This window comes from Schistocerca americana, chromosome 6 (assembly GCF_021461395.2).
Source record: "Schistocerca americana isolate TAMUIC-IGC-003095 chromosome 6, iqSchAmer2.1, whole genome shotgun sequence".
NCBI classification, from domain to species: Eukaryota; Metazoa; Arthropoda; class Insecta; order Orthoptera; family Acrididae; genus Schistocerca; species Schistocerca americana.
The window spans coordinates 425508835-425533961 of NC_060124.1; the positions used below are offsets into that span (position 1 = coordinate 425508835).

At 42.2% G+C, this 25127-nt stretch overlaps 1 protein-coding gene across 1 annotated transcript in view; it reads left to right on the plus strand.

Moving 5' to 3' along the window:
- Positions 1–22476: 22476 nt before the first annotated feature.
- LOC124620184 (vicilin-like seed storage protein At2g18540) overlaps positions 22477–25127 on the plus strand; it is a 163553-nt gene continuing 160902 nt past the window's right edge. The window contains exon 1 of the mRNA XM_047146854.1: positions 22477–22485. Coding sequence (XP_047002810.1) covers positions 22477–22485 — 9 coding nt within the window. The remainder of the gene's footprint in view (positions 22486–25127) is intronic.

A 25127-nucleotide genomic window follows, 5' to 3' on the forward strand; every position in this document is an offset into this window, starting at 1 on the left:
GAGTCCTGCTACCTAGGCAGCAAAACAACCAATGACAGACAGAGCAAGGACGACATCAAAAGCAGACTAGCACTGGTGAAAAGGACATTCTTGGCCAAGAGAAGTGTACTAGAAACAAACACAGGCCACGAATATATTTGAGGAATAAATTTCTGAGAATATACGTTTGGAGCACACCATTGTATGGTAGTGAAACATGGACTGTGGGGAAAATGGAACAGAAGAAAATCGAAGCATTTGGGATGTGGTGCTATAGACGAATGCTGAAATTTAGGTGGACTGATAAGGTAAGGAATGATTAGGTTCTGCGCAGAATCGGAGAGGAAAGGGATATGTGGAAAACATTGACAAGGAGGAAGGACAGGACGATAGGACATCTGTTAAGACATCAGGGACTTACTGTCATGGTACCAGAGGGGCTGTAGAGGGAAAAAAACTATAGAGGAAGACAGAGATTGGAATACATCCAGCAGATAATAGAGGACGTAGGTTGCAAGTGCTACTCTGGGATGAAGAGGTTTGGCACAGGAGGAGAATTCGTGGCGGTCCGCATCGAACCAGTCAGGAGACAGATGACTCAAAAGAAAAAAAAAGGACTGCTTATCAAGATACTCTTCGTGCCGTTTACCGTGTAGGCTCAAATGGCTCTGAGCACTACGCGACTTAACTACTGAGGTCATCAGTCGCCTAGAACTTAGAACTAATTAAACCTAACTAACCTAAGGATATCACACACATCCATGCCCGAGGCAGGATTCGAAACTGCGACCGTAGCGGTCGCTCGGCTCCAGACTGTAGCGCCTAGAACCGCACGGCCACACCGGCCGGCTTACCGTGTAGTCGATGATGTTACTCGAAAATTCTTTGCAGGCAGTGTTTCAACACAAGGGCACCATTGATATCATCACTACGTCTTTTAGGGATATTCATTTTGGTTTGTTTCCTTCTTCTTAACAAAGCTGGTGGCTGAGCAGTCTCTTAACGTTTTTGTGGTCTGTTATGTTTAAAGATTTCCCTTCTGGTAATTGTCGTTGCCTAGGCTGTTGGTTTGTGCATTACTCTCCTAGAATCAGATGGAACCATCGTTTGGTAAGAGATCTTAGCTGTACCTGTAGAATACCTGGAGAACATACTATTATATGTGGAACACATCAAAGTAATATTGCAGTCATATTTGTACAAGGTTCTGAAAATCCTCTTCTTTATTAAGAAACATTTTTATAACTTCACTTATTTATTTTACGTTTCTGTTATAAAAAGGGTTTTTTAATTTGGAGCTGTTAAATTAAAAGGTTCTTACGTTATTAGAAGCGGTACATTTGTTTATGATATTGGCCACGGAAAAGCCTTTTCCTCAGTACATATTATAAATGAGACTCTCTGGATTCCAAAGTTTATGTTATTGTAAAGCAGTCAGTCCACGTGTGAGAGACTTGGGTGTTGTCCTTTGGCTGAAGGATATGTGTGCACTGGCGTGTAGGCCAAATTAGGGAATGCTGTTTCAGTAACTTGAAATGGAACTCTAAATATACGTTTGAGTGGGAGAGGGACACGTTATCGAAATCACAGACAAAGGCGAGTAGGTGAAGCAATGAATTCACGAATGCCATAAGTAATGAAAAAAATATTAAAATGCTCAAAACTATTCTACATATTTACTCATCTCTCCAGGGCGAATACTGCACACCACACCTATAATGTTTACCATTGCAGTTGTCGGGTCTTGTAGTTTAGAGATGCCCGGAAATAGGACGTTTGTGGGATTGAATCGCAGTCGGACTGCAGATGTTTCAGGTTGCCTTCAACACAGGTTTCACCTCTCAAGGATGCGAAGATTCTCAAGATTAAGCTGTAGGTCCCGTTTCCGCGGTTGGATGCTTGACATGCAAGTCACTGAAGTGGCCTCCAAATGAAAGACATTTGCCAGGACACAGAGTCACACGAAAAATTATCAAAAACGTAACTTTACTTCCTCAACAAAAAATAACTTCAAAACAACATTACCAAGTTTAATATCGTATTTTTACGAATGAGGATGAGGGACTGTAAGTCACATATATCACGGGTGCATAAACTAAAACCAAATAATAGAAGTCCAGCAATGCAAAGAAAATGCATATGCGCGAATAAAGCTGCTATCTCACAAAATCCTGTGATAAATCAGGATGAATGAGCCCATTTCCAAACACCCAAGACCTCCGTCGACACTATATCCATTCGATAAAGAACCAGGAACAAAATCAAACTTTGTTCTCAATTATACAGTCGCGCAAAAACGTTTGGCAGCATGTCACCAGATTGTCTGTCACAGGTCAAAGCTTTACATGCGAACCGAGGTACAACAAAAGGTGATTTGCACAGATGCATTTCACAAGTAGACGAATCTGTTGATCACTGAAATTCTCTGACGTAACGAATGACCAGTTTGTGGCGAGTGGGTTCCTTACTCTGCCACTCTACACGATTAATTACATTGAACATCTTCCACTGAGCCTATAACAGAACGCATTCCAGCTATTGCTTCCATTTCATGTGATTATTCAATATGAGATAGTTTATTCATCGTAGTAAAACAATTAGAAATATGGTACTTTATACTTAATATCAGTATCATTACAGCAGTATCATTAACCTGTGATCTTGTGAACCAAACTACATATGCTGATTAGTATAAGAAACGTTGACCAGTACTACATGTATTCTTACAGTCAATTGACCTCTTTCTGAAAACCAATTAATGTCAAACATAGCAAAATATGGTCATTGATTTAACTGAGGTAACATTATTATTTAACACACGAGTAAAATTATTTTGGAATTTAGCTTTGTTATTAGCAATCTCTACGGAGATTGAAAACTTTATCCTGTACAGTCCTGTGTTACAATAAATTAAAAATAACAATTTCAAGAAAACCATTATTGCTAGCCTCTGTAATACAGGCAAACACAATGTAAATTCTAGTACCTTCCTCAGTGAGAGAAGAAAAAAGAAAAAAAAGAAAAACAAATAACTGTCGTGACCCACACCTATGGCATCGGATTATGAGAATAGGAACAGAAAAAAAGAAAACTACACAGGCACAGGCATACTCACAAGGAAGACAGTGGACTACTTACTATTTAGGGAACTATTTAATTCGATAAGAGAAGAATAATGTTAAGAACTGGTGTGCTGTAGGAACACACTTCTATGACTATTAACGAATCTTGGTGCTATAACACTGCAACTGGATTTACGTAGCTTGTGCAATCAAGTACCAAATTTGATTTATTCTGTACTGTGCCCCAACAGAACAAATAGTCCTGTCACGGAAAAGCCACGTATAACACTCCTGTCCGCTACTGTTATACCATAACCTTAAAGTTGGAAGCAGGTCGTGAAATAAAACTATCTTGTTAAAGCAACTATGGTATAAAGCAACAGAGCAGTGTTACCCTCTGAGAGGAATTTTGTTATGTTGGCCGTGTTGTATCTAACGGAGGTGGCTTATCGGAAATGAAAATCAGAATTACGTAAATATTTGAACAGTAACAAACAAAATTTTGCCTATCTGCACTGTTTAACTGATAAAGAAAACGGTCGCCAATCTAACTAGGCAAGAGAATGATTAACATTCTCGTTCAAGAAAATAGTTATTAGTAACTCTAATGGATAAACACAACCTATACTTGGCCACACGCGAGTGCAATGAACTCTGACACATACATATGTTTACGTTAAGACTGAAGCTAACAACTGGAGCAGCACAAACTATTTGCAAAAATATAACAGATACCGAAACACTCTATTACTTTCAGGACTTGTTCAAACTGAATGGTCTTTATACCATTACTGTTAACATTCACTGCAGGATTATAAATTGTACATAGGTGAAGTCTCTCTCAGTTAAATACTTTACTATTTAAACTGAAAGTCAATTGGAATCCACTAACAGGTTGCTTCTCACTATCATTTGAATAAAGATATTATGGTTTTCCTAATTAGTGGTCTTTCCGTTACTTGTTACCGAGCATTAACACAATAGACAAACTGTGGATCCTGTTATACTATTAATATGCACTTCTAATACACAAGAGAGACAAACACTTAGCAAACATGAGGACAGAACGTTTCACAACTGCAGTTTTCCACTTTTACTACCGTGAGACACAAAATTAACATATATGTAAGATACTGACTCACCTTCTGCGATTTACAACAGGCAGTAATGTAATCATTTACTAAGCAAACCTTTATAAGCCTCAGTGTTGAGAACTTTTAATTTGAAGTTGGCAACAACACATTAATAAGCAGTTTTACTGGGAAAATTATTGTCAGCAAGCATCATTAACTTTAATCCACTCTCTTGCCACATTAACTTTAACTTTCTTTTTACTATGTTCAAGAGGCATCAATTAGCAAGACACTGGGCTTTAATGTACTTCAGTAAGGACACTCGGAAATCACTTTAGTTCAAACGGAGAGGAACCTGAGAGGTGTTATAATGAGGAGAAAAATCATGGTAGGTACATAAATTCAGATATAAATTACCTTATATTTGAGCACACTAACACATCCAATAAGCTGATCCTTCACTGTACATCATTGTAGCATTCAGATGCAATGATTGCGCAATGTGGTGGCAACTGCATGTTGGTAGGTGGAATTGCAGGTAGAATTGCTGGACTCTGTTAGTTCTTGGTGGCGATGTTAGATACAAATTCCAGAATAGTTCCAGCTAATTATCCATCCATCCAAGGCATTGGAAAGTAGCAGAAAAAGCCTCTCTCGGAACCAGCACTATGCAACTTTTGCATGGCAGTTCACAGTTTGGCAGTTCGTCCCCGACCCGTAGCTCGTCCCCAACTGATACCTCGACCCGACTCGTAGCTCGTTCCCGACTGACTCTTGGTCCACCTTTTCTACCTAGGCCACCCACAATTTGTGCGCGCTACACAGTTCCGTTCCCGAGGGGAACCACAACAACTTTTGCAGACAGAATAACTAAGAACCCTAAGTGAGGATCAGCAGTTTACAGAACAGCAAACAAATACATTAAATAAAACTGAACATAAGCACATATTGACATTTCTACAAAAACTCATTCACACAGAAATTACAATTATATATAGTAAATTTTGTTCCCTCCAAATGGGACAAAGAATTTAAATGACAGATATACTACTTTGCATAGAACCAAACCATGACATCAAAGTATTTGACAAAGAAAAGAGTATACAATTTTGTGTTGTCTATTCAATCAAACACATTTACAGAAGCTTAACGATGTAATATTAAATGAAACAAAAGGAAAGTAAATCAGTAGAGTACTAGAGTCATGGTGTTACAGTGCCAATCAACTAACTGGGAATCGGTAATTTTTCAGTTCAGTTCTGGATGGCGGGCCACCATAAAAATCTGGTCACAGGGGTTCGAAATTTCTCGTGACGTTCGGTCTAGATGGTAGTAAGACTGTCCATTTGTAACAACATGCTGAGACTAGTGTTGACTAATCATTTTACCTCGCACCTTCCAGTTGAGTGGCTCTTTAGGCGAGACAGTACGCAAGCATGAATAGAGAAGCAGATTCTTCCGAAGGTCACAGATGCGTGTACGCTCTGTGAAGTCCTCTCAGGAAACATAATGTTATATTAGTAGAGTGTGCCGAGAATTGTTTACTGGCCCTCCAGCAGCCTGTATATGCTGTGTGCTTTTAGTCAATAGAAACGACCGAATTGTCAGTCCCGCGTTCATGGTATTTAAGCAGTCTTTTGTTACGAATGGCGACACCTCCTCCCCTGCAAGCGTATGTGTCAGCCTTCTCTCTGTTTTCCCACAATTTACAGAAAAGAATACTGTAGGTGAAATGAATGCTTGCCTTAATTGCTTGCCTCCAAGTAATTTGTCGGTTGACAAAAATACATCAGGTTCAAATGGTTCAAATGCCTCTGAGCACTATGGGACTTAACTTCTGAGGTCATCGGTCCCCTAGAACTTAGAATTACTTAAACCTAACTAACCTAAGGACATGACACACATCCATGCCCCAGGCAGGATTCGAACCTGCGATCGTAGCAGTCGCGCGGTTCCAGACTGAAGCGCCTACAACCGCGTGGCCACCACGGCCGGCTGCATCAGGTTTCAGGTAGTTATGTACCCACAATTTATATCGCTTATTCTCAGAGAACGGTGTTTGCAATGCTAACGGGCAGGTTCGGAAAGCAATGATACAAATTTTAAACTGAATACAATACATATTGTAATGCGGACAATAAGCGTTTAGTTATGCCTTCACACTAAACTAATCATTAATTCTGTGACAGGCGAATCACAGTATGCACTATTTACATACTAAAAGATAATAATGGGAGCATCTTATCCTAGCTTACGTTCAAAAATTGTTACCCTCCATATTAATTTGGTCGTGCAATAAAAAATGATTGTGTTATTATCTCCTCCGAGTTATCGTTGATATCATGGCATAGCACCTAAAGCTACCCAGTTACCACAAACTACTCTATCATCTACAACGCGCCCTAGAAGGCTACTGATGAGTTGAGTAAGCCCACCACAATGGTGGGTGAGCACTTTTTCTCAGACAATAGACTGAAGCTTTTCCGCCATAGAACATATAGTGTAATCGAAGTTCACGTATCATTCAGTGGTTAAACAGTCATTCGTCGACCTGCTAAGAAAAAGAACATTACCATACTTTTTCAGTGAGATCCGCCTGTTGCAAAACAGTTTTTTTGGGACATAAAAAAATTGTGTTTTGCTAAAGGCGAACCCCATTAAAAAACGTATGTTATTGTTAAAGAAAACACAGACGAAAGAGTTTCAACATCAAGATGATTAAAAAGAACATTGGTCAGAAATCATACTAAAGACGATATCATTTGTTTCGACGTACATGCAGTTCAGTAAACTGTAAGACAGTTAGTTACTTGCCACAAAATTAAGTTATGACATTTTAATGATTCAGTAACTGAAAACAAATATTCAATTGACACTTCTCTACAAGAAATACAATCTTGTCGTTGGTGATTTAATATCTCACTGTAGCGTACCACTACGCAGTGGTTCTTAGAAGCAAGAGAGATGAGAAAGATAAAAATTCACCGTTAGTCGTTGGGAGCATGCCCTTGATTCATCCCAGGCGTTTGCAGATCCTTTCACCTCTTACGAATATATGATATATACCTTGGAATAATAATCACAGCATGAGCTGAACCATTAAATAATGGAAAAAATCGCAACCCAAAAAATAAATAATGTACAGCAAGTAATTTCAGGAACACATTTGTCTAGGTGAAATATTTAAGGCATCAACACTGGACGATCATAGGTTAATGTAAGCGCGAAGTACGCCATTGCAAATGTGAAATACTGACGCATTAATAACCCATCTAAACACCAGAATGTTGAATGTAAGCATTCAGACATACATGCATTGTGTTGTACAGGTGTCTGATGTCTGTTTGTGGGATAGAGTTCCATGCCTGTTGCACTTGGTCGGTCAGTACTGGGATGGTTAATGCTGTTTGTGGAAGACCCTGGATTTGTCGTCCGACGGTATTCCATTTGTTCTCGACTGGAGACAGATCTGTTGATCGAGCAGGCCCACGCAGCGTGCCGACACTGTGTAGAGCATGTTGTGTTACAACAGCGGTATGTGGGCGAGCGTTCACCTGTTGGAAAACATCCCCTGGAATGCTATTCATTAATAGCAGCGCAACAGGTTGACTCACCAGACTAACGTACAGATTTGCAGTTTGGGCGCGTGGGATAACCATGAGAGTGCTCCTGCTATCATACGAAATCACAGTCCACACCATACGTCCAGATGCAGATCCAGTAGGTCTAGAATGCAGACAGTTTGGGTGCAGGTCCCCAACTAGACTCCTCCTAACCAATACACAGCTGTCACTAACACTGGGACAGAACCAGCTTTCATCAGAAAAAAACAACAAATGGGGGTGGTTTGGGGTCAGTGGAATGCGTGCTTCGGGGCGTCTGGCTCGGAATTGTCCTTGAAGTAATCGATTGATAACAGTTCGTTGTCAAATTGCTCAGATTTCTCGAATTGCTGCTGCAGATTCAGTACGATGAGCCAGAGCCTTACTCGGAAGACGATCGTCTTCCCTCTCGCTAGTGCTATTTGGCCACCCGGAGCCCTGTCTTGCTGTGACCGTACGTTATCGTGACCACCGCTGCCAGCAGTCGTGTACAGTGGCTACGTTCCTGCCAAGTCTTTCTGCAGTATCGGAAGTAGCCCTGTTACACGACCTCGTACAAACTCAGTGAGGTGTTGACAAAGGCGTCTTTGCCGCCTTGACTAAAATCACGTGACCATGTCCATTCTCAAGGGCAACTAAAGCTCACAACCGTTACAGCGTGTATTTAAAGAAAGCTTGATTTGAATCTTGATAGCTTTACTAGTAGTGCCACTCTGATGCGACTATCCCGAAGTCTGAATAGAAATCGTTTTTCGGATGTAGAAACTCAACTACCAACTTTCGTTTAAGTCGCATAACACCTTCCCAGTTTTGCGATTTTTTTCAGTTAGTGTATAAAATGCAGAGATGTTAAATTACAGAGAGAGAGAGAGAAACGACTCTCTCGGTAAAAATGTCTGTGGCCTTAAATTTCGATGCGTTAGAAAGACAATCTAGTCAATATGGGGGCCCCATTCTTAGCTCGATGTAATATTCAAGTACGTCATACTCAAATGTCATACTCACTCATTTTCATTGTTCTGTCTTACGTAATTTCCCGTTCACAATACGCTGAAAATCGCCTACCCTCACTCCCTTTATTTACAAGAAAGTCATCCTTCTGCAGTATGACTTAAGACACCAAAATGAAGAAAATGATTTCTTACATACAGTACATCTGAAATCAAAGATATAGATTAGCGTATTTTAGCTCTTACTTCACGTGCCATCTTTTCAAGGAAGAAATTAGTCAATATTGAACGTATTGTATAGGCCAATGCCCCTAGTAACAACCGCACATTAGACATGTTATGTAGATATCGTGACGCCTCACCCAAAATAGACGTCACAGTTCGCGCGGCTCCCCCCGTCGGAGGTTCGAGTCCCCTCGGGCATGGGTGTGTGTTGTCCTTTTCGCATGGACGCTCTGTGAGCGTTTTAGGAATTTGTGTTGAACCTATGGTCTGCAAGGTAGGAAGACACTAGCTCACCATGCGGAATGCAGCTTTACGGACAGTGATGTAAGCAGACAATGATCTCAATGTCGGTTCTACTACACTCCCTGTAAAGGAAGCGTTATCACTAACAGAAATTAGTGTGCAGGTTCAGGCATAACTATATGTAAGCAAAAATGAAAATCTTAGATTTTCATTATCAAAGTTTATTTTTACCCTGAGTATGACTTCATGTCATAATACGTACAGAATGATAAAATATTCATATGGGATGTTCACAACTGTGAAAAGAAATTCCGAACTGTTCTAAGTTCGTTTAACAATAAGATGGTTGATGACCATATCTGGGGGTCGGTAATATACAAGCAAATGAAATATAATTTGGGGCCAGAGATATCAATTACGCTAAATTGCACAATGAAAATACTCCAAATTGAATAGGGGTCGGTAAAGAGCAACCGGAAAGAAGTACACAATTAAAACAAATCCATAACTTAGGAGTATAAAGCACTCTACATTTTGTAATCAGGCCTTTTCGTTAGATCGAATATCTCGTGCTTCTGCTTGAATTAAGCCCAAAAATCATGAATATGTTTAAGTACAGTTCATGGTTGAATGTACAGAAAAGAAATAGGAGAGACAGAGACGACCGCAGTTCTGAGAGTCAATTGAATATCACTTGGTGGTGTAGCACGAGCGCTCGTGTTTACCTTTTGTCGGCGGCGGGAGTGGCGGCGGTCTGTTCTAAATCTCTCTCGACTGTTAAACCCCAGTCTGATACGTTTCCCTCACCTTCAGTGAAGCTGAGACTCCTAGTTGTTCCATAGGTAAGTTAACTGGCTGGAATAGCGCATATGTCATTGCCCTCAAATTAACTCCTTACGAGTTAAGGCGAGCCTGTGAACAAGTGTTCATACATTGACTCTCGCAATCGTCTCAGCGTGGTGCGAGTCACCGTGCTCAAACACTCAACAATTTGCTGCACGAGAAAGGCGAATTCTCCTCTCTACATTTGCCTGAATCAAAGCTGGTGGTCACGTGTTTTCTTTCTGGCCAATAAGAGAGTTCATACTTGTTGTAAGTCCACCCACTAAAGCTTTTTGTAGCCTATCACAGATGCCGTTTCTTTCGTTGGGCAGACTTTTAATTTCTGCTACGTAATACTGAGATAAACCGCGTGTTGTTTCATCCGAGTCTTAACACAAGTGTCTGTAGTAAATCACCAATGTTTTGAGTTGGGTTTTATCAGGATGTTTATCTTCCATCTCCGTCCGTGTTCCTGTAGAAAGGCTTTCTAAAGAGTCATCGTTAAAAGCAGCGACAAATGCCAGCTTTTGCCGACAGCCTATGCAGTGGCTCTGGCGTCTCACTGAGTCCACTACGTGTCCCACAGTGAGGTTTCAGCCAAACGTGGGACGGGCGTGCTGTCATAAAATTCTTCTTCCCTCAGATCTGCGTCTCGTAGCTCAGGTCCGTAAAATTACTTGTGTGCAGTTACTAGTGTGTGTGTTATTGGTCTGTATTCGCAAAATGTTGGTTTGTTTGTTCGATCTGCATGTTAATAAAGTTCGTACACTTTCACGTAACTATCTTGTGTGACGTGTTGATTTAACCAGAATTGTTTCAGGAACTCAATGTAAAGTGTGTTATTTGTTTTACACGTGACAGCCCGTCGATTTATAATAAGATAATAGTGTTTGTTGAGTTAGGAACTGCTGGATGCCATTTGGAACATTACAATGGTTTGAAATTTTCGCTTTGGCAAAAAATGAATGCAATCAAATCCATGCCTTCTCGATACATGCTTTCTGCTATGAGGCCAGCTCATTTCATTGGTATTCCAAACTTTTGGTTTATCTTCATGTTTCAAGTACCGTTGCTCGTCAGGGGCCTGACTGCAGGTAACCAATGCCCTCTGGAAACAATGTATCAGTATGACAGCTAAGACCTATATATCCTTGTTAGCAAAAGGCAACATTCATATACTGTCTACCAACATGGTGAAATTTTAAATAAAACTATGTTATCTTTTTTCAAATACATCAACGTTTCAGTCCACCGTGATGCTGAGTATATGATTACCCCATAGATTACCTGAAATTCCAGTAACTCCAGTAACGGTAAAAACCAAACATGTCAAATGCTGAAGTGATACACTACATTAATTTAATGATGACCGAGTGGGTATCTTAACCAATTGGTAGATGTGCACTCAGTAATGGTAACCTTGTGAAAATAGAACCAATCCAGTTTTCAGTGAACTTGGTTACTAAGTAAAATAATGATCAGAAGGTTACTAGAAAAGAGACAATAGAAAGATGCATTTGTCAGGAGTTTCACAAATAACCAAAATTACCCCTGAGACGGTACCTGCACTAGTGTGCAAAATTAAAGCAACTACGGGAAATATTGCGAGGTTACATTTATTTTGCCATAAATCAGTATAAACAGATAATAGTAAAGTAGAGACAATGTAAAGAATACAGACCGTAAACTACTGCAACATGCATAATGGTGGATAATCATGTTCTTTGTTTTTACAAACTTATCGGATTTGCGCACACATTCTGAAAACTGGATTATGTGCTAAGTATGGGGTGTGACCACCCATGACGGCTATAGAGGTCTGACACGCGATGGGACATGCTGCAAATGACGTCATTAGTCTCATGATGAGACAATAATGCCCACACTTCCTACAGAGTTGCTCGCAAGTCATCGAGAGCAGTTGGTGGCGGTTGGCGTGATGCCCCTAGAACTTCTTAAACCTAACTAACCTAAGGACATCACACACATTCATGCTCGAGGCAGGATTCGAACCTGCGGGCCAACCGGCGTGGCCGAGCGGTTCTAGGCGTTTCAGTCTCGAACCGCTGCGACCGCTACGGTCGCAGGTTCGAATCCTGCCTCGGGCATGGATGTGTGTGATGTCCTTAGGCTAGTTAGGTTGAATTAGTTCTAAGTTCTACGGGACTGATGACCTCAGAAGTTAAGACCCATAGTGCTCAGAGCCATTTGAACCATTTTTTTATTTTATTTTTTTTTTTTTTCGTAGGCAATCCACTGTTGTGCCGTAAGGCACCGTTACGAGCCGGTCCCACAAGGCGATGAGCTCTTGTGCTGCCACATGCAGATAATGCGAAGCAGTGGCCCCGGGAGCAACTAACGGATGTGCAGTGTCGTATGCATCAGACGAGTTTCATGGCAATGCCAGATGGCACCTTGGCGGGCAGCGGCAGGCATTGTCTGTAACAAACACTCATAGCGGTTGTTGGTCAGTCGAAGTCAAAATGGCTCTGAGCACTATGCGACTTAACTTCTGAGGTCATCAGTCGCCTAGAACTTAGAACTAATTAAACCTAACTAACCTAAGGACATCACACACATCCATGCCCGAGGCAGGATTCGAACCTGCGACCGTAGCGGTCACTCGGTTCCAGACTGTAGCGCCTAGAACCGCACGGCCACTCCGGCCGGCTCAGTCGAAGTCCAGAGCGTAACTGGCCACTGAGGGACAGACGCCGACTTGAGTAAGCTTAAGCAGGGTTCAAAAACGCTACGAATGTGACGCTAGAGCTAGTGACATACTGCAGGTGCATTGAAATTGCATGTGTGAACTCCCATTTTTTAGTGGCGCAACTTAAAAGACGCAACCTTTGTCATGCCATAAAGAGCTGCAGCTTGGTTGTACCTTTGTTGTGCCACATTCCTACCACTACTGCTCCCTGGTGGCAATATTGCGAAACACGAACATTCTGTCGCAGTTGTTGTTATATCCTGCTTACTCATCAAATAATAGGTGCCTAAGAAATCTGCTTTTTCGGATCACTTGACAACAATCCATACAAATAGTATTAATTAAGTTTATTACAAAAGGAAATGATTACAATGTTTAACTTTGTGAAATACAGATGTGTCGCAAGCAAAGGGCGACAGATAATAGAAGAAAGCTCTTCAGTATAAACATTGCTACGTAGCAGAAGCCAAATGACTAGTCTTGGTGCTATTCTTCATGCTATTCTTCAACTCTCTGCTGTGCAACTCGTTGAAGTAGGGCATGGTCAGTCAGCACGGCGCTTATGTTCTCTTTGCCTAGAGGCCGCAGCTGTCTCGTTGTCGTCCTGGAGAGGGGTCGGTCAGCGTGCATTTGGCTGACGTCTTCTTCACGGCACTCTCTCCGCAAACTTTCCCAACCGGCGTGCCCGCGCTTGACTTTTACGCCGGAACAGATATCACGCTGTAATTGCTGTTGCATTCTATTTGATTTTAGTGTGTTTTTATTTTATTTTCGAGAAAAGTAAAAACAGTGGTCAGCAGGTACACTTTAGCAGCTTCTAGAACTACAAGAACTGTAACTTATGTTTGATTTTCTGCAGCAGCGCGCGCAGTATTTGCAAACCAATGACACATCCCGCGAAGGAATAAATAAACAAACTATATATTTGTAAGCAAAAAAGCGAGTCGTATAAACATCGTAATTTTTGAGACCAAGCATTGTGTAAATTGTGGATTATATGCAAGAAATAGCAACAGAGCCTGATGTGGCAGCTATTGAACTAAAAATTAGTTATTCCAAATGCCTGTGTCAATGAATACAATAAGATTCTAAGATCTTGGAACAGTGGAGTGTCTGCAGATTATATTTGCGTGCCAGCTGTTGGTTAGTTTGCCATTACAGAGAGCATTTTCGCCTCTGAGTGTTATCCCTCTTATAAATGTGTTTGTTTTTGTGGTGTCACCGCCAGACACCACAGTTGCTAGGTAGTAGCCTTTACATCGGCCGCGGTCCGTTGGTATATGTCAGACCCGCGTGTCGCCACTGTCAGTGATTGCAGACCGGGCGCCGCCACACGGCAGGTCTAGAGAGACGTCCTAGCACTCGCCCCAGTTGTACAGCCGACTTTGCTAGCGATGGTTCAGTGACAAATTACGCTCTCATTTGCCGAGACGATAGTTAGCATAGCCTTCAGCTACGTCATTTGCTACGACCTAGCAAGGCGGCATTATCAATTGCTATTTATCTTGTGATGCATGTACCGTCAGACCGATGTTCACCAATTATGGATCAAAGTTAAGTATTCCACAGCTACGTCCTGTTTTTGCTAGTTCATTTCCGTGTTCTGTTTCAGACCTCACGCCAGCCTGCGTGAGCTTAAACGCGTGCCTTTCGGTTACCCGTCACTGTGGATTGGCTGTCTTGCCAGTCCACAACACTTTTCCTTGATTTATCCCTGTGCGAAATCTATTTTTGGATCCAGGATTTGGGTTTCGTCTTCCTTGTATTTAACCCTTGTCACAGTTCTAAGGCCATAGCCTGCACTATAACAATCATACCTGCCCATAGCGTTATTGACGCCATACTGGAAGGTGTGCAACTAGGTAGAATTTGCGGCGTGGTTTGTGAACGGTAGCTCACGACGCCACTACAGCAAGCCACAAGCCGTGGCGCCACATTAGATACGTGTGTGAACCCCGTGTTACGCTGAAGAGTACACGTGGTGAGTCACGTGGACTGATGATCGTGCGGACGCGAGTAGGTGCTTGCGACTGCAGCGCCGTATTCCGTTACCTGCACGCACTGTAGTGGTGCAACCCTCGCCCCCCAGACGCCGAAGAGGCTACAGGTGGCTTGCCGGTAAACAGCTAAGCGTCTCTCCTATTAACAACAAACAACCTGCAAGGTGAGGCAGATGCCATACCTTGCCCGGGAAGCCTTTCCGTAAGTGTGGTGACCGAATATCAAGTGTTTTTCGGAGTGAGAGGATTAAGGCTGTCTTCCAATCTCCAGGAATCACTTCTATTCCAAATGTTTTGGTCCCTTTCGGTTAGCTTGTCCAGGAATTTCTTATAATAATACTTAGAAATGTCTGAAGTTATGGAATTCTCCCCAGGCACTTTCTTGTTTCGAGGTAATTCGATAGTTCCTTTGACTCCCCTCCCCCCTTTTTTTTTACTTTAGTTCATATTCATCCCATGTCCCATACCCGGCATTCAAAATTACATCCATTCCGTCCTTTTCTGATTGACAGAATTACGTTGTCTTCAGCAAATGTGAATTTTTTTTTTATGTTCTCTTCAATATGAAATAGCATTTTCACATTTCTCCCTTATTTTCCTCCCAGCTTACTCTATCTACAGATTAAATAATTTCTCTCACTACCTTTGCAACTACTGCTTTCCTTTAAGGGCCTTTCAGTTACAACTCCTGTCTCGTTTCTGTACAAATTTTGGACAACCCATTGCTCTCTTTATTTTATCTCTGCCACCTTAAGGATTTCAAAGAGTTTATTAAGGCAACAATTTCAAAAACTTGTCTTAATTCTATAAATGCTATAAACATAAATTGGCTTTCAATAACTTTTAGAATAACTCGTTGTCTCAGTATAGTCTCCCATCTCTTTACATTTCTCTGGAACCCAATCTCACCTTCCCCGCAGTCTGCCTTCATTAGGTTTTCCATTACTCTGCAAATAATTCACATGAATGCTTTACAATCATGACTTATTAAACTGATAGTTTGGTAATATTAAAACTTTTCAGCACCTGTCTTCTTTGGAACTAGGATTATTTAATGATTCTTGAAGTCTTGGGGGTATATTGCCTGTCCATTATGTTACACGTGGATGTTTGTTGGAGGATGTCAGTAATTCTGAGGGAACATAAGTCCATTTTGATGTTTTCTCTTTTCCAGAAATGTCTCTTTAATTTTACTATACTCTACCTCTATTTCTTCCATAGTTATGAATATTCTTACAACTTAGCAGCCCTCCTCTAGCCATTGCTGCTTATCCCATTTTGCTCTTTACATACACATTGACATAATTATTGTTTTTACAGTGGGGGACACACATATTATTTGAAAATATTGGAATTCAATGATAGGTTTTTTTTTACAAGACTGTTGCATTATATCAGCAGACTGAATAGCATATAAATAGTACAGAACGAACGCTTTGAATACTAAAGTATACAGATTGTATGGATGTAGTATGAGAGGTGTAGATACAACAGAGGAAGCAGAACCAGAGGGATTTTACATTAATTTGGTACTATGTATTACGCGATATTTTTGTATGAACTGAAGGTTTTTAACTTTTTATTTATACGCATTTTTGTGTTCTTTATTTATTTCTTGCAGTGAGTAGTGAGAACCCTTGCCCGGAAAGTGAAGGAAACGGCATGCGTTGTCAATCATTTCGTACGTCTTGCTAACTATATGATAGAAAATCGACAGTGTGTTTTGATGATGATGTTTGGTTTTTGGGGCGCTCAACTGGGCGGTAATCAGCGCCCGTACTAAGTTCCAATCTTTACACAGTCCAATCTCGCCACGTTCACGAATGATGATGAAATGATGAGGAAACACAAACACCCAGAACCCGGGCAGAGAAAATCACCAACCAGGCCGGGAATCGAACATAGGACTCCGTGATCGACAGGCAGCAACGCTAGCCACTAGACCACGAGCTGCGGACGACGTTGTGTTGTTTCTTTAGAACAAAGCCGTCGGCCATCTAATGCTGATTCATGGGTCAGCTATACTGAAGTATGCTTTCCATCTACAATGACCCACACGTCGAATTCAACAGGTGAATCATACTGCAACTTAAGCGAAGTCCATGAGTATTTAGAGCAAGCTAATGCACCTTCCATAACAGGGATATGAATCGGTAACAATCGGGAGCGAATTCTGATGCCAAGGGAAACCTGAAAAATTGCTAATCATATACGAAAGAAGCTGCGAACGAATCTCTTGACCGACCTACACTTCAATACTGTTATTCTGCCCGAGATCATTTTTAAATAGAATTAAAGAGGGATATGAATCTATGGGCTACTCCTTAGGGGTTCGTATCATCTGAGAAAGGATATTACTGTCATACGTACGGTAATCTCACATTCTGGAAAGCATTTGTAATTAAATTACGAAAGCCGAAATTCCTTGTGCCATGAAACATGTATCTACTATACGAATCATATTACAAGATGATTAAGCGTAGAGAAATCATACAGAGGCACGCAGGTAGAGAGAGAGAGAGAGAGAGAGAGAGAGAGAGGGGGAGAGAGAGAGAGAGAGAGAGATCAATTGTGTCTATTGTAGAACAGTAACTTCAATGCGAATCTTGTACATTTATTCAAAACTTCACAAACTTCCCCAGAAAGAGAGAGAGAGAAAGAGAGAGAGAGAGAGAGAGAGAGAGAGAAGAGATGCCGTACTTATAAATGGGCTACTTAAAAGCCGCCAACAAATCGCCTGTACTGTTCTTTGTTTTCTTGAGCTGCCGCTTGATGCTGGTAAATAGGCAAGCTTCTTTGCCGCCGAACTTTGAAGAAGCTTTGATTTCCTTTCGTTTCATTGTCTCGCCTGATCTCGAGGAATGTCGCTGCCCCTTATTTCTTCTTTGAAAAGCAGCTGTGAGCGCGCTCGGGAGAGAGAGAGAGAGAGAGAGAGAGAGCGCGGCCTTTCACTCCATTTAAGTCTTGACCGCCGTTCAACAGGCCGTACGTCACGTGCCGACGTGACCCCATCAGACTCCATTACTCACCCCGTCGCCGTAAATCACTGGAATGGTTTTACATGAGTTATAGCTGTAGCAGGTTCTGTACTAGGCAAGCAATATGTAACAATAAGTTTCAACCAATATATACCACCTTTTTTCTTTACTTTCTTCACTTTATCACTTAACAGCAAGTGTCCTGGGACTCAAGACCATGTACCAGCGTTTCATGGTCATGGCTACAGTTGACGGTTGCGTATGTTTCTCCTAATTTAAACTGACTCAGTTTTACTGTCAGATCATGTCTAATCGCATCCACGCTTGTCAGAGGTTCGCCAAAGTGCTTATCTCTAAGTTTCCCCGAATTCTTGTACGATAGTATCTGACGGTGGCACGTATGTGCGACATCAGACATAGATGTTGTGTGTCTGACATTTGTAAAATTGCCAGCGTCAAGTACGTAATGCTAGAGGCGAGGAGCTTTAGTCAAGTGTTGACTGCATCTTTCAACATTGTTCCGAATAACAAATAAGTGGTCAGCATACACGAGAAAATATATGACGGCATCGTAAGCATTTCATCTGCTGTGGTTTGGAGGAATGTTGAGTATTTTAAGTAACCTCCTACCACCTAACAACAATATTATGGGGAGATAAAAAGTATATTTGTCTTCGCAATGATCTCACACCTCTTTTGTAAGACTTTGCATCACTTTTTGTATCACATACACAGTAGACTGACACAGCTGTTTTTGAGCAGTCTGTCTCTTATTTGATGACTGTTAAATGATAGATGTAATATGTGACTTAATTGAAAGTAAGATTCATTGTCAGTATGTTTCTTGATTTGCTTGTTATTAATGATAAGGATGACACTTGATATTGCAGCGTAAAATACTCGTATGTGATGACATTACCTTAACCAGGTAACACATGCTCAGTCATCGTAATAACTGTTTACATATGTCTTCTATACAATTCATTACACCATTTTGGGTCATACAAGACATTTTCATGTGAAAAGTTTACTTAATTGCCATGTTTTGTGTGGCAGCGTTCTCTGTGCTTTGTTTTTTCATCATGCTGTTCCAGTAATGACTGAAATAATGGAAACTGGCGAAGAAAAAATTTAAATACACACATCAAAATAAGTTTTGCATCACCTCGGTTCTGAGAGTTCCAAAATGTCTGCAGAAAATTGGAATGGAGACAACAAACATCATTTGCGCCCTTTTAAGTTCATCAAGGCACTGTTGGTCCAGATTGTCCCACTCATCAATTCGGCGTAGATACCTCAGAACAGTTGGAGGGTCACGTCGTCCATAAGCAGCTCTTTTCAATATATCTCAGGCATGTTCGATAGGGCTTGTATCTGTAGAACATGCTGGCAACTCTAGTCAAGCGATGTTCCTATCCTGAAGGAAGTCATTCACAAGATGTGCACGATGGGGGCATGAATTGTCGTCCATGAAAACGAATGCCTCGCCAATATGCTGCCGATATGGTTGCACTATTCGTCGGAGGATGGTATTCACGTAACATACAGCCGTTACGGTGCCTTCCATGACCAACAGTGACGTACGTCGGCTCCACATAATGTCACCCCAAAACAGCAGGGACCCTCTACCATGCTGAACTCGCTGGACAATGTGTCTAAGGCGTTCAGTCTGACCGGATTGGTTCACAAAGGCGTCTCTGATGATTGGTTGAAGGCACATGCGACACTCATCGGTGAAGAGAACGTGATTCCAATCCTGAGTGGTCCATTCAGCATGTTGTTGGGTCCACTTGTACTGCGCTGCATGGTGTCGTGGTTTCAAAGATGGACTTCGCCATGGACGTCAGGAGTGAAGCTGCGGATCATGCAGCCTATTGTGCATTGTTTGAGTCGTAACACGACGTCCTGTGGCTGCAAGAAAAACATTATTGAACTTGGTTGAGTTGCTGTCAGGGTTCCTCCGAGCCATCATCTGTAGGTAGCGGTCATCCACTGCAATAGTAGCCTTTGGGTGGCCTGAGAGAGGCATGTCATCGACAGTTCCTGTCTCTCTGTATCTTCTCCATGTCCGAACAACATCGCTTTGGTTCACTCCGAGACCCCTGGACACTTCCCTTGTTGAGAGCCCTTCCTGGCACAAAGTTACAATGCGGACGCTATCCAACCGCGGTATTGAACGTCTAGGCATGGTTTAACTACAGACAACACGAGTCGTGTACTTTCTTCCTGGTGAAATGACTGGAACTGATCGGCTGTCGGACACACTCCGTGTAATAGGCGCTGTTCATAGATGATTATTTATAACTTTGGGCGGGTTTAGTGACATCTCTGAACCAGTCAAAGGGACTGTGTGATACAATATCCATAGTCTATAGTCTATCTTCAGGTGTTCTGGGAACCGGGGTGATGCAAAACATTTTCTGATGTGTGTGTATACAGTTGGTGCCAAAGGAATTCTTTTCTTTGAACACCTTGCATCTGTAACTATTTACCTACAGAAATTATTAATTGATGAATTATTGTTAATTATTGGTAAACGAGATTAGTTATTTTAGATTTACAGTTCGATCATACCTATCACGTTTAAGAATAGCACAACTGCCAGTATACTTTATTCGACTTTTACGAGTGAAATAAAACTGAGCACAAGTACAGCGTGTGAAGTGGGAATATTGCACGATCTCCCACACCAAATTCCGCATTTTTTCAACTGATATCGAAAAAAAAGTAAACTACATTTCTTACTGAATGGCTCTTGTAGTTAACACAGAAGTACTCGGGCATCAAGGTGCCACAAGCCTTTCAACACCAGTGGCCTATGAAGTGTTTCATGTATGCGTCAAAAGCGTAGCGCAGGTCAAATATACCCAAATATACCCAAGTCAATAGTACTAAAATCACTTCTCTAAATACCACAGCCCAACCACCTCTTGAGCTGTGTCAGCTGGCCAGCGTATTGGGATGCTGACGGAGGACCATGGTTCGAATCTACGCCGGAGTAGCCTTCCCTCAAACTGTTGGAGCCTGGATGGTTGAAATGGCTCTGAGCACTATGGGACTTAACATCTATGGTCATCAGTCCCCTAGAACTTAGAACTACTTAAACCTAACTAACTTAAGGACAGCACACAACACCCAGCCGTCACGAGGCAGAGAAAATACCTGACACCGCCGGGAATCGAACCCGGGCGTGGGAAGCGAGAACGCTACCGCACGACCACGAGATGCGGGTTTGGAGCCTGGAGCTGGCGCTACGGTGGGCTAGTGTCAGCCCAGGTTAGCAGCCGTGAACAACAACACGGGGGCAGCGGATCTCTGCCCGTTACGTCACCGGGCAGCCGCCTTCAGGCACCTTGGGAATGCGAGGCGAGGCGAGAAAAACGCCGCCGTGGCAAGAAAGCTACTCAGCACGAAGAAACGTCGCTGGTGGAGGAGGAGGTTGCGTCACGAAGGCCATGGTTGGCCAATGCCGCGCTCCGACAGCAATCCTTGGCGACAAAAAGACTCGAAAAGCAGCAGAGTACCTCAGCCATGTCGCCACCGTCCTGTATTTAGCTGCGGCAAGATGCGTTAATAAACTGCATTAAGTATCTGCGGACTGTGCTGCCTGCGCCCGTCCAACATACCCCGCTGCTGACACTATTAAACACGGCTGTTCACGTACACTTCACCACAGTTTGGCAATAGAATGCTTGTGACACACAAAAAAGCTTTAAATTAGTTTAATGTGACGGTTAAGCATTCAAAACGACGGAGGGCCTTTCATCAGTACATGTAGTGATAATAACGAATTATATTTGTTCACTGCAGCTTGTTCATTCCGAGGATCTGGCTCATCTGATTTTCGGGTTTCCATTACGTGTCTTGACTTGGGATTTCATTGCTGCTCGTGAGTGACCTCATGCTTTAAGGAGAAAAAATACATTTGTTAGATATCAGCCCCAGCTATCGATATCACATGAAAATTTGGGGTATATCTCTGATAGTATGCAATCATGACCTTATGAATGTACAGCTTTTAAACATGCATTCTCACCGAATGTTTGATTCTCGCCTCAGGTTTCTACAGCCGCTTAATGTGCGAGAGCAAAGCACTGTAGAGTGGAGTGGTAAGGAATGACGGTCAAATCCTAACGTTTAAGCGTCAAACAAAGAGGGGTGCAATAAGTCGTGACTGGTAATCGTCATTAAATCCGGCTGTTCGACTAACTTTTATACAAGGTATACGGAAGCGTATGGAGGTGGTGGTGGTGGAGGGGTGGGGGGGCGGCTTCCGTTCTGCTGTTATCTATAACTCTGTTTCGATGGAGCAATCATAGACAGCTTCGTGAACAAAGACGTGCTAGATATAAAGCATAATGGGAACAGATTTTGTATGGTCCCCTTCAGTGCAGTGATTTTTAACGTTTTCGTAGTGGTGTCAGTGTTTCTCTAGTGCCGTGTGCTGTGCTACATTCCACCAGCACCATCTGTGTCTCAGGCATCACTCATTTGTGTTCCCGCTGCCGTGTTTCTTTGTTTTCGTTTCGACTCACAGTGCTCATTCTCTGCATGTGTCTGTGTTGCTCTCGTCTATGTTGTTTTTAAAGCTACCATCTATACTGATCTATTTTTGTTCTTGTTTATTCGCCAATTTATACCATTCTATGTTATGTGTTCGTTTCTCATTTGACTATGTTTCTCTGTAACTCTCTTGACTGAAGAGCGGCGTATTGTGACGCTGCCAGACCGATCCATTTTGGGGAGTGAAATAACAATAAAGAAAAAAAACTGATTTTTACTTAAGGATGACGACTTTACCGGTTACATATTCGAAATGATTCGTTAGTACAATGGGCAAGGTATGTAAAAACCAAGAATTACAATGAAGCCTGCAGTGATATTGTAATGTCGTTACCGCTTTGCCCTTGTCCATAGCAGAGAAGTACATGAAATGTTTTGTCGCCTTTGGGAGAAGTGGTAAGAAGTGAATATGACTTTTAGGATCGTCAAGAGGAACTTTAGTCTTAGCTAGTGGCGCTCTCCCAGTACTCTCTGTATCAATGTGGCTACACCACGGACGGGCTGGGTCACTTGAGCATCCAGTGAAATAATGTTATGACGTGGTTTACCGTGCTTTTATTTTGTGTCATAGTGCAAGATGCCCTATCTGCAGCAGGTGATGATGTTTGGTTTGTGGGGCGCTCAACTGCACGGCCATCAACACCCGTACAAAGACCCAATTTTTACACAGTCCATTTTCTTTTCACAATCCTATCTAGTCACAAACGATGATGAAATGATGAGGACAACACAGACACCCAGTTCCCGGACAGAGAAAATCCCCAACCCATCTGGGAATCGAACCCGGGACCCCGTGATCAAGAGGCAGCAACACTAGCCCTTAGACCACGAGCTGCGGACTCTGCAGGTGGTGCCAGGTACCTTTGCTTTGAACATTTTTATGTAATAACTCACAAATTAATAAATTAATTTGGAATATGTGTATCATTAAAAAAGTAGCGGTAGAAAAAAAATCGGAATTTGTTGTGGGACATCGAGGGATATTCCCACTTCAGCCTCTATAATTTCAACAAGTTCCGATAGGTGGCGGCAATATACGTAACCTTTAAAACAGCGTCAGGAACGGAGGCGTGATCCAAGCAGAGTCCTGTCACTCGGTTTATTTTGACAGAAGACCACAGCATCGCAGATAATCATAGGCGCTTGCAGAATATCTATGCAGACTTGATACTTAAAAAAAAGGACGGTGAGCCTTTGGGCGAAGCGTCTGTCATCGTCGCAAAAAGGCCACATAAACCTGTCTCATCTACCTCGTGCCCAAGGCTGCACACGGTTGTGATTCCTGCAATGTTGGAACGTGCGGACACGCTCATTCTACATCTGCATCTACATCTACAGCCATACTCCGCAAGCCACCCGACGCTGTGTGGCGGAGGGTACTTTGAGTACCTCTATCGCTTCTCCCTTCTATTCCAGTCTCGTATTGTTCGTGGAAAGAAAGATTGTCGGTGTGCCTTTGTGTGGGCTCTAATCTCTCTGATTTTATCCTCATGGTCTCTTCGCGAGATATACGTAGGAGGGAGCAATATACTGCTTGACTCGTCGGTGAAGGTATGTTCTCGAAACTTCAACAAAAGCCCGTACCGAGCTACTGAGCGTCTCTCTTGCAAAGTCTTCCTCTGGAGTTTATCTACCATCTCCGTAACGCTTTTGCGATTACTAAATGATCCTGTAACGAAGCGCGCTGCTCTCCGTTGGATTTTCTCTCTCTCTTCTATCAACCCTATTTGGTACGGATCCCAAGCAGTGGGCGAAGAAGTGTGCTGTAACCTACTTCCTTTGTTCTCGGATTGCTTTTCCGTAGGATTCTTCCAATGAATCTGAGCCTGGCATCTGCTTTACCGACGATTAATTTTACATCGATTCCATTTTAAATCACTCGTAATGCCTACTCCTAGATAATTTATGGAATTAACTGCTTCCAGTTGCTGACCTGCTTTATTGAACCTAAATGATAAGGGATCTATCTTTCTATGTATTCGCAGCACATTACACTTGTCTATATTGAGACTCAGTTGCCATTCCCTGCACCATGCGTCAATTCGTTGCAGATACTCCTGCATTTCAATACAATTTTCTATTGTTACAACCTCTCGATATACTACAGCATCATCCGCCAAAAGCCTCAGTGAACTTCCGCTGTTATCCATTCATATATATAGTGAATAGCAACCGTCCAACGAAACTCCCCTGCGGCAAACCTGAAATCACTCTTACTTCGGAAGACTTCTTTCCATTGGCAATGACATGCTGCGTTCTGTTATCTAGGAATTCTTCAATCCAATCACACAACTGATCTGGTAGTCCATATGCTCTTACTTTGTTCATTGAACGACTGTGGGGAACTGTTTCAAACGCCTTGCGGAAGTCAAGAAACACGGCATCTGCCTGGGAACCGTGTCCATGGCCCTCTGAGTATCGTGGACGAATAGCGCGAGCTGGGTTTCACACGATCGTCTTTTTCGAAACCCACGCTGATTCCCAGAGTAGATTTCTAGTCTCCAGAAAAGTCATTATACTCGAACATAATACGTATTCCAAAATTCTACAACTGATCGACGTTAGAGATATAGGTCTATAGTTCTGAACATCTGTTCCAGGTCCCCTCTTGAAAACGGGGATGACCTGTGCCCTTTTCCTATCTTTTGGAACGCTATGCTCTTCTGGAGGCCTACGGTACATCTCTGCAAAAAGGGGGACAAGTTCCTTCGCGTACTCTGTGTAAAATCGAACTGGTATCCAATCAGGTCCAGCGGCCTTTCCTCTTTTGAGCGATTTTAATTGTTTTTCTATCCCTCTGTCATCTGTTTCGACATCTACCATTTTGTCATCTGTGCGACAATCTAGAGAAGGAACCACAGTGCAGTCTTCCTCTGTGAAACAGCTTTGGAAAAAGACATTTAGTATTTCGGCCTTTAGT